This window comes from Leuresthes tenuis, unplaced genomic scaffold (genome assembly GCF_036924035.1).
Source record: "Leuresthes tenuis unplaced genomic scaffold, fLeuTen1.0.hap1 SCAF_10, whole genome shotgun sequence".
Classification (NCBI taxonomy): domain Eukaryota; kingdom Metazoa; phylum Chordata; class Actinopteri; order Atheriniformes; family Atherinopsidae; genus Leuresthes; species Leuresthes tenuis.
The window spans coordinates 36340483-36358924 of NW_027325364.1; the positions used below are offsets into that span (position 1 = coordinate 36340483).

The 18442-nt window shown below is 41.3% G+C and overlaps 1 protein-coding gene across 1 annotated transcript in view; it reads left to right on the top strand.

Moving 5' to 3' along the window:
- enpp2 (ectonucleotide pyrophosphatase/phosphodiesterase 2) overlaps window positions 1-18442 on the top strand; it is a 69365-nt gene that overhangs the window by 17091 nt on the left and 33832 nt on the right. Inside the window, exons 4-10 of the mRNA XM_072395028.1 lie at window positions 27-152; window positions 6377-6437; window positions 6538-6635; window positions 6829-6908; window positions 7912-8031; window positions 8484-8539; window positions 11838-11903. Of these exons, the coding sequence (XP_072251129.1) occupies window positions 27-152; window positions 6377-6437; window positions 6538-6635; window positions 6829-6908; window positions 7912-8031; window positions 8484-8539; window positions 11838-11903 (607 nt within the window). The remainder of the gene's footprint in view (window positions 1-26; window positions 153-6376; window positions 6438-6537; window positions 6636-6828; window positions 6909-7911; window positions 8032-8483; window positions 8540-11837; window positions 11904-18442) is intronic.

Sequence of the window (18442 nt, forward strand, 5' to 3'; positions counted from 1 at the left end):
GGCTCCTGTGTTCGTCCTGCATACAGATGGGGGTTATGAGTGCAGTAAGGATCGTTGTGGGGAGACTCGAAACGAACAGCATGCCTGCCACTGCTCTGACGACTGTTTGGCCAGAGGAGACTGCTGCACCAACTACAAGAAACTATGTAAAGGTTTGGAACTTTAAGTATCGCCTATCAGTTTGTACGGTATATATCTTTATTTATATCTGAATGTTTAGGAATTCAGGTATCAATTATTCCACTTTATATGATATTATTTGAATAGTTTTTGTATATGTGCATGAGGAGATATTGTCTGGAAATAATTGGTCTAAAAATGAAAACTTTTAAAACTTAAAATGAACAAGTTTATTGTCATTTTAAATGCTCATGTAAATATTAGTGATGAGTCTAAACATAGAGATTTGGTCATTCAAGTTATTAGAGGACCACAAAGTCTTTCTAGATGCATCTTAAGGTTGCAGGCAGACATTAAGTGTGACTTTTATTTCATTACAGATAGTATGAACCCAAGATAATTCAAATTTTGGCTCATTATCTTTATTTGATTTATTAACATACTTTTTTGCATTTTAGACCTGCAACACATTTCAAACCCTTTTAAACGTATCACAAGGGCACTACTAAGACTTCGATAGAGGAATACATTTCAAGGTGCCTCAATAGGCTGTGTATCTCACTAACGTTATTTCTGGCATTTTGTTTTAGTGATAGTATAGAAGTAGAAAGAAACAGAAGGTACGTTTGAAAAACAAAAACACTGAAAGGGATTAGAGGAACTTGATTTTTCCAGCAGTTGTAACTCTCTTTGTCCTTTTAGGTGTATGTGTGTGAGACAAAGACATTTGACTAGTGATGTTTTGTTGTTTCTACAAGAAACATAACTTTCTACAACTGGAAACTGGAAGTTGGTTTGGAGAACCAATTGTTCAATCTCCATGTTAAATACAATAGCGAGAGGAAAATGTACCCTGTGAGTCTGTCACAGTTTATGTTGTAATAGTCTTGTTTTCAGGTTCTGTTCTGGTCATGTTTTGCCACTTAGTTTCACTCACTTCACCTGCTTCATTGCTCACAGCTGCACCGCATTCACTGATCACTCCCTCCTCAGTATTTAGTCTCCTGGTTTCCTTTCATTCACTGCAGAATCCTCACCAACCCTTCATGCCTCAGTCACCGAAGATAAGTCTGGTTTCCTGCCTCATAGCCATAGTCCCGTTCATAGTTATTTATTCATAGTCACAGTTAATCATAGTCTTGTTTTGTTTTTCATAGTCTTGGTTTTTGTCAACGTTTAAGTATTTTTGAATCGGGCTCTGCCGCGCTTTCTGTTCTTGCCTTTTGCTCCCTGTTTTTTGGAAATAAACCTTTTTTTGAATTCGAAGAACTGCACCTGGGTCCTGCCTCTCCACAGTTTCTGACAGAAGGATTCTGCCAGAATGGACCCAGCAGCTCTCCAAGCGCTCCAGAGCAGACTCACGGCCTTGCAGAAAGGCATGGCTGAGGGGGCTGACAGTCTCGCCCGATGGAGTCTGTCCGGAGACTACCTGGAGGAGTTTGGGAGGGGGCTAGTTCCGGTCATCCCCGGAATCCAGGAGACTTGGGAGGCCATCAGGAAGATCTACATCGCGGCTGCGATGGACATTTTCGGCCTAGAATCAGCCTGGATCCTGGACAAAAAAACTGAGATTTTAGACCAGGCGACCAGGTTCTTGCCCTTATGCATATTGTGGGTTCACCATTTCAGGCCAGGTATACTGGTCCTTATACTGTCATGGAAGAAATCTCTGACTTGGATTATTTAATTGTAATACAGCAGTGTAAAAAATCAACACAAGTCTATCATCTAAATTTACTTGAAACCTACTACACCTTGTGATCATGACTCGGGGCAGGATGTAAAAGAGGGTATGCGTCCTTTTCTTAGTTGTCTGGGACTGTTTGAAGGTGATGGTGTTCCAGAGCCTGATGACATTTTGTTGTATGATCGTTTAAGAAGTTCCGAGGCTCTCTGTAATCTGGATCTGTCTATCCATCTCTCGCTCCAACCTGCCATGATACCCAGACTGAGGCAAGGACTCATCCCTAACCCAGACAGAGCATTCCACCTTTTTCCAGTTTAGAACATGGGCTCGGATTTGGATGAGCTGACTTTCATTGTGGCTGCTTCACACTTGGCTGCAGACCACTCCAGGGGGCACTGAAGGTCTTGGCTTAAATAGCCAACCGAACCACATCATATGCAAGAAGTAGAAATGCGACCCTGAGGTTCGTACTCCTCTCCACGACGACGCATTGAGATCCTGTCCATGAAAACCAGAAAAAGGATCAGTGACAAGGAGCAGTCCTAGTGGAGTCTAACATGCACCCGAAACATGTTCAACTTAGTGCCAAGAATACACACACACCTCTGACTTTGGTTATACAGGGACTGGATAGCTTGTAAAATCGTCTCCAGTACCCCATACTCCCTCAGCACCCCCACTGAATTCCTTGGGGAACACGGTCGTAAGCCTTTTCCAAGTCTACAAAACACATGTGGACTGGATAGTCAAACTCATATGATCCCCTCTTGCCCCCCCAAAACAACCAAACCCAAAAGCCTCATCCCTAGAGCCAGATTGCAACACTGGGGATCAGCACGCCCCGGCCCCAGCCTTTGCCTGCCACCCAGCTCGCACTCCACCCTTCCTTGATGTTCCTCCCAGGAGTGGTGCACTCATGTGGAGGATTTTGCTGTAAAAGCCACAACAAACACTGTATCAGCATGAAGACTTCATCCAAATCTTTGAACTAATAAAGTACACAGACTAGTAGACTACAGTCCTTTTTGCAGTTTCTAAGTTCAGCCTTCTCACACCACCTTGACAGTCGGGTTGAGCTTCTCTTGGCTTTAACTTGAAAATTGCATCTTTAGTAAATTATAATTGCTGTGGCATTAATATGTGGTGATGAGGAGCAGCTTATCTGTGCTGGACGATGGATTAGGGGCGGCTCTCGCTACATCAAGACACGCACTTGTCTCTTCTACCCGTATTCAGCAGGGGAGTTCTCAAGTAGCTCTCCTCTACTTACCACTCTACAACAACACAGACAGAAGTCGGTTTCATGGAACAGGCATTTATTACACAAAGATGTTGTCTTTGAAACTTTTACCACTTTTACTACTTTTTTCCTCTCTGCAGCAATAAAATCTTATCCGTTCTTGTATACTTGTGTTTGTATACTTTCTTTTTTTATTTCAAAAACTGTATTTGCAATGGGATAATTGATTGATTTTTCTTTCTTTTTTCCTCTCTCTCTCTCTCTCATTCACTCACTCAAGCCAAAACTGTGTTGATATCTGGCTGTTGAAGCGTTACATGGTACCATAAACCACTGTGTTGCCGAGCTGTAAACCAAATGTGTGAACTGTGGAGTCTCCAGGATAGACTCTGGATAGAATATGCATAACAAAAGGTGGTGTACTAAAACAAGTCAAAAGCAAGTTTTGGGTCAAAATACTACATATTCCCTTTTTTTTACTGCACTGTAAATTGCTTGTATTTTGTACAAGAATGCAGCAGCTACATCAGGCGTTTATTAAATTGAAACATTAAGTCCCAACTTATTTCTGTATAAGAATTAGCTTTTGGGAGTTGTTAGAATGGTAAACACAGACAACATGTCATCCCGAGGCACTTCAAAGACACAATACAATTCAAGCCAATTATAATCCAATTAATTGTAATGCAATCATAATGCAATCAAATCTAATTATTTAAATTCCAAATTAGTCCAATGAATGCATACAAAGCCAATTTAAAAACGTAGCGTAGTTAAGGAAACTAACAGATTGCACTGAAACTTCTTTTCGATCCAATCCCTCATCATGAATGTACACAAGGCGACTGTGGAAAGAAAAAAATCCTTTTTAACAGAATGAAATCTCTGTCAGAACCAGACTCAGGGAGGGTGAGAGGACAGGAAAGAGGGGACAACAAACACCATAACATCAGGCCAGGGATACTTGCTGAGAAAGAGAAACACAAGTTAATGGGAACAATAATGTTATATTACAGAAAGAAAAAGTAGAGAGGGTGTCTGCTTCCTGAACCCAAACTGGTAGCTGGTTCCACAGAGAGGAGCCTGATAACTGAAGGCTCTGCCTCCCATTCTGCTTTTAGGGGCCTGATAACTGAAGGCTCTGCCTCCCATTCTGCTTTTAGAAACTCTGGGAACCACAAGTAAACCTGCAGTTTGGGAGCGAAGTGCTCTGTTAGGAAAATACCGTACAATGAGATCTTTAAGATATGATGGAGCTCGGTCATTAAGAGCTTTATATGTGAGGAGAAGAATCTTAAATTCTATTCTGAATTTAACAGGGAGCCAATGAAGAGAAGCTAAAACTGGAGAAACATGATCTCTGCTGTTAGATCTCATCAAAACTCTGGTTGCAGCATTTGGGATCTGCATGGAGCAGTTTTTCTGCATCACCCTGAGACAGGATGTTCCTGATTTTAGCAATATTACGAAGGTGTAAGAAGGCAGTCCTGGAAACCTGTTTTATATGCGAGTCAATGGATAGATTCTGGAAAAAAATAACTCCAAAGTTCCTCATTGTAGTACTAGAAGCCAATGCAATGCCATCTGGAGTAAGTATATGACTAGACATTTTCTCCCTGAAACTTTGAGGTCCAAAGGCAACAACTTTGGTTTTGTCTTAAGTTTAGGAGCAGAAAATTCTGAGTCATCCAGGTCTTTATGTCTTTAAGACATACTTGTAGTCTAACCAACTGATTGGTATCATCTGGTTTCATATATAGGTATAGCTGAGTATCATCAGCATAGTAATGAAAATGTATGCTCTGCTGTCTAATAAGGTTACCTAATGGAAGCATATATAAGGTGAAATGAATCAGCCCAAGCACAGAACCCTGTGGAAGATTCTTTATTTACAAGAACAAATTGGAATATATCAATGTAAATGATCACACATTTGAGCTGCAAGAACTTTAGACATAAAAGGGTTATTGGATATAGGTCAATAATAACTAACACTCCTGGATCAAGAGCATTTTTTAAGTGAAGATTTAATTACAGCAACCTGTACAGTCTGAGGTACATATCCTATCAACAAAGACCGATTGACCAAATCCAATATGGAAGTGTTGATTAAGGGGAAAATGTCCTTGAACAGTTGCTTAGTAAGGAAAATCTATTTGAAATGTGAACAGGTTGATGGTGAACCAAGGGTTTGACTTTAGGGCTATGCCTCCTCTTCCTGACCGTCACCCTGCTAGCCTGGGGTACAAGCTTGGTGCGAGCTGGGGTACAGCTAATGGGATTAGCTACACTTAGGTGGCTCCACACCAGCTACAGGAACCTGGCTAGCTTTTGGGTGGTTTTCAACAGTACAGAGCTGAGATTCCAATTCAGATAACCTTGCCTCCAAAACTACAAAAAGACTACATTTGTGATGTGTACCATTATCGCTAACGGAGAAAGAGGAATAACAAAACATCTGACACATGGAACAAATGAAAACAGGAGATGGAGGGAGAAAGCTGGTAGCCATGCTAAGCTAGAGAACCAGACACACCGCTAGAAAATTGAAAATGTGTCAGTACACCAAAGAGCTACATAAATGGGTGCTGAGAATAAAACAAATGGTGTGCGATAGGGTTCACGATGCAAAAGTGTGTCACTTATAAGAAGAAATTCAGTGATATTTAAAAATCCTAGAGAAGCAAGAAGTTCCTCAAATGAGGATACAGGAAGTGATGTAATACATTTTACCAAGAAACGTAGCAGTAGCTCTTGAATACATTGGAACTCTTTAATCAACAACAGTGCCTTCTGAACAACAGATCCAGATGCTTCAATCAAATAAAGCTACCACAATACTTAAATTACTCCTTTACAAGCAGAAATTATGCATGATGAATATACTTAAGAAAGAAGCCAAAGTTTCATTAATTATATTTACTTCAAGTATCACATGCTGAAAAACTGCTTCTGCCGAAGGTTAGCCAGATTGACTCATGCTTGATATGATTTAGGGAATTTCTCTGACTTACCTGTACTCTGATCTCTTGGAGAGTTTGAAATCAGTTGTCATCAGCTGGAGAGGATTTTCTCTTTTGGAGAATAATCCCAATAGCTCAAATCTTTGAGACATGTCAAACTGACACAAATATTTCATAACAAGCCAACAAGATTGGGATGATTACACTTAAATGTTAACTCCAGATGCTCTGTGATTTGTTGAGTATGTCATGGTAGTAAATGTCCTCATTTACTTCCCGTCTCACAGCCTGAGAGTTGCAGACCAACCAATCAGAGTGTGCTGTTTGTACATAATGTTCTTCACTTACTCCCTCGTGTTTTCCTAGGAGACACTTCCTGGCTGCAGGATGAATGTGAGGAGATCAGGGCCCCTGAATGTCCTGCTGGGTATGTTTAAATCTTTGCCATAGAAGAGAGACTTCTAATAGACTGACAATAGATTGAGAAAGTTTAATTCTATACCTTGTGTCCTTTGTTTATTGTTCAGGTTTGTGCGTCCACCACTTATTATACTGTCAGTGGATGGATTCAGAGCTTCTTATGTGAAGAGGGGGAACACTGTCATACCCAACATAGAGAAACTCAGTAAGTCTGCATGTGTTATATAGAAGGATGGTTCAAGATTCCTTGTTGAAAAATGAGTAAAAACGATAATGATGTGGGGCTTTGTGTGGAGTTGAATTCCAAGGAGCTGTGAGTAAAAATGAACAAGTGGTGGTGAATTTTGCAATTATAAAAGATTTCAGTCTTGGAAGTAATTTTTCTTTGTTCTTTTCAGGAAGATGTGGAACCCATGCCCCTTACATGAGGCCTGTTTACCCATCCAAAACCTTTCCCAACCTCTACTCTCTGGCAACAGTGAGTATGTTATGATGAATACATGTGCCTCCAGATCTTAAAACTGATTATTAAAAAAAGTTTGAGGTCAAATCTGAATGCCTGTTTTGTAAAACACCGCAGTTCAAAGGGCTGAACAAATCTTGTTGAACAGAGGGGGGGGGTTTAGATGACACGCATCGTCTGGCCCATCTTACACGGGCTCTCATTAACTCTCCAGGCTTTCAATTTCCCAAGACACACGCTCATTGACTCTGTCCACACCTCCATTATTCTGATGTGATGTTTGATACATCGTTGATGACAGGTTGCAGGAAGCACAACACCTCCCTGGATCACATGTACTGTATATACTGAAAAAAAACGTTAATTAGTAGAATGTCATGAGGTGCAGAGGAGCGAACCCAAATTCAGACAATGGAGAGATGAGTGCAGCTGGCAGATGATCTGGAAAGGCTTTAATAAATCCAAAAACACAGGAGGTTTGGCACATGGACACGAACATAATGACATTTTTACAAAAAAACCCCAGAAAATAAATCAATGGATCCAGCATGGAGGAAAGAACCCAAACCGGTCTCAGGAGCTGATCAGAGCCAGCAAAGCCAGTTCAAATGCCCAAAAGTCTGCCGATGGCCCAGCAGGCCAGAAGAATTGGCGTAACAGAAACCCCTGCGGGGCGGACAGGAGAATAAAATTCTGGCCAACAGAAAACCAGGGTCTATATGCAGAGGGAGTGAGGGGGTTGAAAACAGGTGAGTGCAACCGGTAACTTAAAGCAGGTGTAACACAGAAAAGAGGTACATTTGAACAAAAACAACCAAGGGAAAGTTTTACAAAATAAAACTGGAAATACCAACAAAAATAAAAACAAATCCAAGGACCATGACAGTAAACCAGTTTAACTCTCTCAAAATTGGGTTGTAGCTTTATTGAGTGAAGGTTTTTGTTCCACCTTTGAGTCCTGCGGTGTTGTTGTGTCATGACATATTAATAGTGAATTTACACTATTTTGTAATTGAAGGGTCTCTACCCTGAGTCTCATGGCATCATTGGAAACTCCATGTATGACCCGGTGTTTGATGCAGCCTTTAACTTGAGAGGCCGTGAAAAACTGAATCACCGCTGGTGGGGAGGACAACCAGTAAGTAGAGAGAAGACTTTTCTTTTGAAGCTCAATGCAGAGGGAATGATAAATCTAATTAATGGTAGATATTATTTTGAGTTCATGAAAGCTGAGTTGGAATCGAATACCAGCCTTTAGAGATTTAGTTTTTTAAGGTTTATTTAAAGAACAAACTTATGTACATTTTTTCTTCATTGTCAAATTGAGCAAGCATGATAGTAAGTCCCAATTCCTTCCCAACAAACATGACTTTACCAGTATCTTTGTTAAAGAGCTTCACCAACCTACTGTTTGTATTTTTGCGTTAGTTGGGTTTACAGTTATTGATCTTTTCTCTACTGTAGCCAATGAGCATAGTTTATTCACTCTTACTTTGTGGTGAACACAAAATAAATGTGAATAATTATTCTAATGTGATTACTTTCTAAGGCTGATAATATAATGACTTGTATATAATGCTTTTTTTCAAGATCTGGATCACGGCACTCAAACAAGGAGTGAAGGCTGCCACCTTCTTCTGGCCTGTGTAAGTCTACGCAGACACACAAATAAAACCTGCCAGCCTGACTCCCCAGATACTGACTCCTGCTTTAAACCTGCTTGCTGGCTGCTCAAAATGAGTATTGTTCTCTTTCATGAAGGGAAATGCAAACCTCAAAGATAGCATCCTAGATGTTACAAATGAAAAGTAAGTCTGGCCAACCCGGTTCTTTGAATGGGTGGAAAGATCTACAAATATGATATATGATGGTTAACAGGAACATTCCTTCCCCTTATCATAGAGCTTTAAGATGCTGCAGTCAGACCATTCTGTGGCACAACACTGCCTTTTGATGCTTTAATAATAATAATAATGATGATGATGATGATAAGGATTAGCTCTGTCTCCTCACAGCAACAAGGTTACTGGTTCAAATCCTGGCCTTTCTGTGCTTCCATGTTCTCCATGTTTATGAGAGGGTTCTCTCTGGGTACTCTGGCTTCCTCCCAAAGTTCAAAAACGTGCATTTAGGGTTAATTAAAGATTTGTTATTTGTCTCTGTGTGCCCCTATCATGGACTGGTGACCCTATATCACTATAACTATCGCAGTGACAGATCTCTCCACTCTAGGAGGAAAACGAAAGGTCTATGAAAAGATTAATATTTAAATTTGATAACACTCTTCTAAAGAGGTGAACAAAGAAAACTCTCCTTCTAATGGAGGAACTACAGAATTCAACAAAGAACAAAAATCCAGCATCCACTCCTATAACGGAGGAGCTAGAAAACATTACAACAGAAATCACTCAAAAGGAGGAAACCAAAATCAACTATGAAAACTAGTCAAAGCTAAGCTGAGAATCTACACAAACATTAACCAAATGAAAACTCTGAAGGAGATACGCTCGACTTCAGTGATCAAACAAAAGATCAAAATACCGAGTACCGCAATGGTCAAGAATCTGGAACACAAGGAATTAGGCTAGAGGTTTCGGAGGCTAGGATGAAGACTGTTAGGTACGACACACTGGCCACGAGACAAGGGAAGACGAACACTATATAAGACATGAGGATCCAAGGGGAACAGGTGGAAACACTTGAGTAATCAGGGGAGACACGCAGACACATGACACGGAAGGAAGGGCAAATTATCTGAAACGAGAGGAGAAGTTAACATTCAAAATAAAACCGGAAGTGACAAGTCAAGGTACAAAAAAAAATGTTCGGGGATCATGACACTCCAAGGGTTTTCAGTAGCTGCTGGTGGATTTTCCAACAAAGCCTTTGCAATCAACTTCCACAGGGTAGGAGAGTGCCTTTTCTGAAAATATATGAAATGAAAATGATTTAAGGTAACCTGCAAAGGAAGCTTGCTGTTAGGCTGGTAAATATTAAGGACTCTAGGACTACGTTCACACTGCAGGTCTTAATGCTCAATTCCAAGTTATTTGCATGGTTGTTCACACTAGATGTTAATGTGACTTCCCTCAGACTTCAGTGTGAACAGTCTATGGCCCTAAGTGACCCGCATGTGTAGAAGACGTGATGTCACATGCAACATGATGCGTTTACAGAAGTAAAAATGAATACTACACATGTCAGCATATGTATATTAACTCTAAAACGTTTTTGTGCATTTGGAGCCAACAAAATTATGAGGATTTTAATTATGTCCAAAACCTTGCTTTCTTTCCACTGATTGGGCCACTTTGGCCTGCAGTGTGAACGTAGCCTAAGAGGTTTGTGTGGTACTTGTGAACTTAGTACCAGAACACCGCTTGAACTGAGTCATTGCCAAATACAACTGTGTATCAATTTAAATCTGTTGTAACTGATGCAAGCTTGGAGTTCATGTTTAGATTGTTTGATGGCAAAAGCATTGAACTTCCAGGCTTTGTAGAACACATAGAGGCCATACTTATCAGCACAGCAAAGGCTTTTATAGGGCTGGAGCTACATCTCAGCAGAGGGATGCTGCTAGTTTTTACATCAATTTGGATTAATAGGCTTATATGCACTATAGAGGGCACCGCTTTGAACCAGGGTTGCAAATGAGCCACTTTAAAGAACCAAGGGGCCAAAGTGTGGTTAACATAGCTCTGCTTGCACTTTGCACTGATAGAGGTGTATGAGAATTAGACAAGATTGTGCCTAAGACAAAGAGTGGAAGTGTGTTGTGATATTTCTGAGTAGCTGAGAATGCCCTTTAATGCAACACATTACATTGTTTTACGACATAGGCATATATTACCATGCCTTTGCATGGTAATGGAGACCAGGGACTGGCTGTTTGGTTTAAAGTCTGTTTTGGGTTTAGCTCTGCTGGAGGTCGCTGTTTGAACCACCAGCAGAGAAAAGTGAGGAACGGAAAGAAGATGGAAGACGAAAAAGGGAGAGTACATGAAAACATACAGTGGGTGGAGAGTAAACTGAGTTGAAAGTTTGAACATAGACAAAAGTGCAGAGACAGCAGACGTACAGCATGCTGCATTCAGGGCCTCACTCCTGGGTCTGATGGTTGACAGCTGTAGACTGTGTTATGGGTAAAAGCTTGGTTGGTGGCCTAATCTCTACTCAGACAGCACAGAGGCAGTCTCTGATGTCACTTTAAACAGTAGAAGGGCTTTAAATTTGTTCTACAATGCACGACTCTATAAAGAGCTTTGGGAAGTCACAGAAACAGTTTGGAATTTGATCATGCAGAAGGGCAGCAAGACCCCAGAATCTATTACTGTAATACCTCCTTCAAAAGCACAGATGTACTTAGTGATTCAAAAGTTTATTTGTATTTTTTAAATTAGTTTTACAATGTAAAAAATACATGAAAACTATAGAATAGAAAAAAATCTGTCATAAAGATGGAAGCTGTAGTGGGGTTTATTTCATTTTGGTTTATTTAATTTGAGCCTTCTTTATGTGTTTGATGTGTCGTGCTGAGGTAGTGATGATATAGAGCAAACATCTCTACTTCAGCTTCAGTAGTAATCCATATTATTGCAAAATACTGTCAGAAAAATCCTCAATGTGTCCAAATATGAGCTTTTTGTTTCCATTTTTTGTGTTTATGTGAGATGCAGAGAAAGGGAAGAGACAGCATCTGTGTGGACTGGTTCCCACCATGTGACATAGAATAGGTGTTGGAAGGGGGGGGGGGGGTCCTTGTTGATGACATGCTTGATATGTATTCAGAATGATTTGAGCTTAGTGGCGCCATCAACAAATCCACACTGTGAGGGCTCTTTGACCAACGAGCAGCTTCTACAATCATCCAAACTAAATCATTTTAGTAATTGTATGTATTACATCACTTCCTGTAATTAATTTTGTGTTTATGTATTCCAGAGCCATCACTTTAGAGAGGAGAGTACTGACTATGCTGCAGTGGCTCCACCTCCCTGAAGAAGAGAGGTAAATTTGAATTAAGTTTAATATTTTCGTCTGTTTCACATACAGTAGACTTTTCTTTTCTTTTCCTAGGGCTGGGGGGTGGCATGGGGAAGGGCTGCAGGGATCGAGGAGGGGGGTGGGGGGTGGGTACGGGTGCATTGAGGGTGGAGGGGTTGAACCAGTTGAAGAATTGGTTGAGTCTGTTTGCGTCATCCCTGTCCCCCCCATTCTGTACTGGTCTTTGTGTTGTGACCTGTGATAGTTTTCACACCATCCCAGATTTCTCTCATGTTGTTCTCGTTCAGCTTCCTCCCGTAGAAGTCCTTTGCCTCCCTCAGGCAACGTTTATTTCATCTCCTCCTTGTCTTTGATCCTGAAGGCCACCTTATGCCTGTTGAGGACAGCCTTGATTTCCTGAGTCACCAATGGTTTATTATTAGGGTAACACCGTAAGTCTTAGCAGGAACAACCACGTCTACACAGAAATTTAGATAGTCTGTTAGACAGTGAGTTAGCCCCTCTATGTCCTCACCATGTGAACCCAGCAGCACATCCCAGTCCATGGTGTCAAAGCAGTCTCACAGGGTCTCTTCCGCTTCAGTTGTCCGTCTCCTGATGGAGCGTGTGGTGACAGACTGCCTTTGGACCAGCGGGGTATACTGAGGCTGTATGTAAACCAGGTTGTGGTCAGGCTTGCTCAGTGGGGGGAGTGCAGTGACTCTGTATGCATCCCTTACATTAGTATACAGTAATTCAATCGTCCTGTTGTTTCTGATGGGGCAGTCCATAACCAGGTGAAAAGCAGCCAGAGAAGAGTCCAGGGTGACATAATTGAAGTTTCCAGAAATGATTAAGAAGACCTCAGGATGTTGTGTCTGCAGCCTTGCTGTGACAGTGGGGACCTTCTCACGGGCAGTGGCTGCATCAGCTCTTAGAGAGATGTAAACACAGATGAAGATCACGTGACTGAACTCCCTTGGCAGATAGTATGGGTGTAAGCTAATGGCTAGCAGCTCCAAGTCTGGGCAACAGAAAACTACCTTCACTGAGGTTACACCAATGCCTGTTGATATAAATGATGAGTCCTCCACCTTTGCTTTTGCCACATGCCTTGTGCTGTCACTGCCGTGAATCCACTCAAGTCCACTTTAGCATCCGGTATGCTGTCCCTTAGCCACGTCTTTGTGAGGATGAACAAGCTCCACTCCTGGTATTCCTTGGTTTTCCAAAGCGGACAGCTCATCCATCTTATTTGGCAGCGATTTCCCATTATTATGGAGGGAACTGAAGCATTAAAAAGATTGATTATTCAGAATTAAGTCATTATTAATGGTATCAAAGATGCAGCATAATCTATAAAACAGTTTTCTACTTGCCAAAACCTGATCACTGCCACTAGCTTTCTATTTCAAGACTGTTTTGCCCTTAAAATGGTTTGATTTTATTCAGAAGAGTTATTTTTGGCACATTATAAACCAACAGTTTCTTATCACCCTCTACAAAGCCCTTAAAGGAGCATCCTAAACAATGAGGCCTACAGCAGTTGATTGCATATCCAAAAAGCAGTCTGTATGCTGTCATTAAAATTCTTCTGTAAAAATGCCCAATTTGATTAAAATGTATTCAGCTGTACAAATCATAGGCAATCATACTCTTATACAGATATTTTTACCTGTCAGAAAGTGAAGACAGAAAGCTTCTTGTCAATAAAATGATGACTGTACCTTAAAATCTGATTTGATCTCATTTCACAAGATCTGGTTCCATTAATGAGAGTCACATTGCATATATTATCTGCCAATTGGGTCTCTTCTACCCTATCCCATCCCCATTTAAGGGGGGTGGGGGGTATTATATGTCAACATAGCACTTTTTGTTTGCCAAAAACTGTCTTGTCAGTAAAACCTGGAATATATCTTGAAATGGCCTGATTTCATTCAAGAGACTCATATTATATAGATTACTGGCCAATTAGTTCCTTCCTCCCACTCCCATACCCTATAAGGTGGTATTAGACCACATTATAGCACTTTTTGCTTGCCAAAAACTGATTGCGGCCCCTGTCTTGTCAATAAAACCTTAAATATATCTTGAAATGGCCTGATTTTATTCAGGAGACTCATATTATACAGATTACTGGCCAATTAGTTCCTTCCTCCCACTCCCATACCCTATAAGGTGGTATTAGACCACATTATAGCACTTTTTGCTTGCCAAAAACTGATTGCGGCCCCTGTCTTGTCAATAAAACCTTAAATATATCTTGAAATGGCCTGATTTTATTCAGGAGACTCATATTATACAGATTACTGGCCAACTCGTTCCTTTCTCACACTCCCATACCCTATAAGGTGGTATTAGACCACATTATAGCACTTTTTGCTTGCCAAAAACTGATTGCGGCCCCTGTCTTGTCAATAAAACCTTAAATATATCTTGAAATGGCCTGATTTTATTCAGGAGACTCATATTATACAGATTACTGGCCAATTAGTTCCTTCCTCCCACTCCCATACCCTATAAGGTGGTATTAGACCACATTATAGCACTTTTTGCTTGCCAAAAACTGATTGCGGCCCCTGTCTTGTCAATAAAACCTTAAATATATCTTGAAATGGCCTGATTTTATTCAGGAGACTCATATTATACAGATTACTGGCCAACTCGTTCCTTTCTCACACTCCCATACCCTATAAGGTGGTATTAGACCACATTATAGCACTTTTTGCTTGCCAAAAACTGATTGCGGCCCCTGTCTTGTCAATAAAACCTTAAATATATCTTGAAATGGCCTGATTTTATTCAGGAGACTCATATTATACAGATTACTGGCCAACTCGTTCCTTTCTCACACTCCCATACCCTATAAGGTGGTATTAGACCACATTATAGCACTTTGTGCTTGCCAAAAACTGATTGCGGCCCCTGTCTTGTCAATAAAACCTTAAATATATCTTGAAATGGCCTGATTTTATTCAGGAGACTCATATTATACAGATTACTGGCCAACTCGTTCCTTCCTCCCACTCCCATACCCTATAAGGTGGTATTAGACCACATTATAGCACTTTTTGCTTGCCAAAAACTGATTGCGGCCCCTGTCTTGTCAATAAAACCTTAAATATATCTTGAAATGGCCTGATTTTATTCAGGAGACTCATATTATACAGATTACTGGCCAATTAGTTCCTTCCTCCCACTCCCATACCCTATAAGGTGGTATTAGACCACATTATAGCACTTTTTGCTTGCCAAAAACTGATTGCGGCCCCTGTCTTGTCAATAAAACCTTAAATATATCTTGAAATGGCCTGATTTTATTCAGGAGACTTATATTATACAGATTACTGGCCAACTCGTTCCTTTCTCACACTCCCATATCATTTAAGGTGGTATTAGACCACATTATAGCACTTTTTGCTTGCCAAAAACTGATTGCGGCCCCTGTCTTGTCAATAAAACCTTAAATATATCTTGAAATGGCCTGATTTCATTCAGGAGACTCATTTTATACAGATTACTGGCCAACTAGCTCCTTCCTCCCACTCCTATACCCTTTAAAGTGGAATTAGACCTCTTTATAGCATTTTTTACTTGTCTAAAATTGATGACAGTGCCTCTCCTTACCCTTTTATTGTCCATGTTGTGATAAAATTGTTTGATTTTTATCAATAACAATTCAATTTAATTTCTTAGCTCTGACTTTTTCACCTGAAGAAATGGCATGACCATATTGACCTCCCCACTAACTAACTCCAAAAAAAGTAAATAAAAGTAAGGGGGTATTTACCTAGAGCCTCCCTAAAAAAAAAAAAAAATTTAAAAAAAAAAAAAAAAACGTACGAAAAAATGACGAAAAAAATGACAGGGGGTGCGTGCCAAGAACATACCTGAAAAAAATATGCGGAAAAAAAAAGAGGTATGATGAAATTCGGAAAAACCTATATGTTAGGCCCATATTGCGATGGTGCTAAACGGCCACTCACAGCTCATCAGCACTGGTTCCCCCCAGGGCTGTGTTCTTTCTCCTCTGCTCTTCTCCCTGTACACCAACAGCTGCACCTCCAGTCATTAGTCTGTCAAGCTCCTGAAGTTCGCAGATGACACCACCCTCATCGGACTTATCTGTGATGGTGAAGGAGAACAAACTGGAGTTCAACGCTCTAAAGACAGTGGAGATGATACCCCTATCACCCTCTGTGACTCTACAATTGACACTGTGGAGTCTTTCCGCTTCCTGGGAACTATCATCTCCCAGGACCTAAAGAGGAACAAGAAAGCCCAGCAGATGATGTACTTCCTGCAGCAGCTGAAAAAATTCAACCTGCCAAGGACAATGATGGTGCACTTCTACTCCTCCATCATTGAGTCCACACTCACCTCTTCATCACCATCTGGTACACTGCTGCCACCACCAAGGACAAGGGCAGATTGCAGCGTGTCATTCGGTCTGCAGAGAAGGTGAATGGCTGCAATCTTCCATCTCTCCAGGAGCTGTACACCTCCAGGACTCTGAGGCGTGCAGGAAGATTGTGGCTGATCCCTCGCACCCCAGTCAAACTATTTCAGACACTCCCTTCTGGCAGGAGGCTGCGGTCCATCAGGACCAAAACCTCAAGCCACAAGAATAGCTTCTTCCCATCCGATACCAGCTTATCAACAAGGCCCGGAGCCCCCGTTGACACTGACTCTCTCCCTCCCCCCTCCAGATCTTCTGCATTACATTAACGCATGTCTATTGTCTATTGTCTATTATACAGATTCTGTATATATACACGTCTATATTGTCTGCACCAACTACATCAAGTCAAATTCCCTGTAAGTGCAAACCTACTTGGCAACAACCTTGTTTCTGATTCTGATATGGTGAAAACTTTGTCACTTGGTGCTTGGTTCTTAAGCCAAACATGACTTGATCAAAGTGTCTGTCCCATTCTTCAGGTTTGTTTTCAACCAGGTTGGCCAGTGCTCTAGGGGAATAACAACGATAACAAAGGAGTTGTTGATTAGTATACTGAGGTAACAGCAACTTGAAATAAGTAAATATACATAAAGGGGAAAAGGGATGTTGTACCTCTGAATGGTCCCATTCATTTTTTCCCGAAGTTTGCCTGTGGGTGGTACGGCGCTAAAAGGCTTCTTTTGATATTAAGGATTTCACAGAACTTTTTGTTGCTCTGTAGATCTAAATCATTAACAATTTCTGTGTTAATTTTTTAGTACAACTTGTATATGTATGTAATTACTTATTCACACCTCATTGACAAACTCCTTCCCTTGGTCTGTAAGGATTCATTTGGGTGCCTTAAACAAATTTTAAGAGAAACTGGGTCACATCCTCAGCAGTCTTGGATTTAATGGCTTAAGCCTGTGGCCACTTGGTAAAATAACCAATAAGTACACATACACTATATTGCCAAAAGTATTCACTCCAAATAATTAAGTTCAGGTGTTCCAATCACTTCCATAGCCACAGGTGTATAAATTCAAGCACCTCGGCATGCAGTCGGCTTCTACAAACATTTTGTGAAAGAATGGGTCGCTCTCAGGAGCTCAGTGAATTCCAGCGTGGTTCTGTGATAGAACGCCACTTGTGCAACAAGTCCAGTCGGGAAATTTCCTCCCAACTAAATATTCCATAGTCAACTGTCAGTGGTATTATAACAAAGTGGAAGCAATTGGGAACGACAGCAACTCAGCCACAAAGTGGTAGACCACGTAAAATGACAAAGCGGGGTCAGCTGAGGCACATAGTGCGCAGAGGTCGCCAACTTTCAATCGCTACTGACCTCCAAACTTTATATGGCCTTCAGATGAGCTCAAGAACAGTTCCTAGAGGGATTCATGGAATGGGTTTCCATGGCCGAGCAGCTGCATCCAAGCCATACATCACCAGGTGCAAGGCCAAGCGTTGGATGCAGTGGTGTAAAGCACTCCGCCACTGGACTTTAGAACCGTAAAGATGTGTTCTCTGGAGTGACGAATCACACTTCTCCATCTGGCAATCTGATTGACGAGTCTGGGTTTGGCGGTTGCCAGGGGAACGGTACTTGTCTGACTGCATTGTGCCGAGTGTAAAGTTTGGTGGAGGTGGGATTATGGTGCAGGGTTGTTTTTCAGGAGCTGGGCTTGGTCCCTTAGTTCCAGTGAAAGGAACTCTGAATGCCTCAGCATACCAAGAGATTTTGGATAATTTCATGCTCCCAGCTTTGTGGAAACAGTTTGGGGATGGACCCTTCCTGTTCCAAGATGACTGTGCACCAGTGCACAAAGCAAGGTCCATAAAGACATGGATGGGCCACTTTGGTGTGGAAGAACCTGACTGTTCTGCACAGAGTCCTGACCTCAACCCGACAGAACACCTTTGGGATGAATTAGAGCAGAGTCTGGGAGCCAGGCCTTCTGTCCAACATCAGTGTCTGACCTCACAAATGCGCCTCACATAAACACACTCCTAAACCTTGTGGAAAGCTTGCCCAGAAAAGTTGAAGCCGTTATAGCTGCAAAGGGTGGGCCAACGTCATATTAATGGATTAATGGATGGAGTCCTATGGATTAAG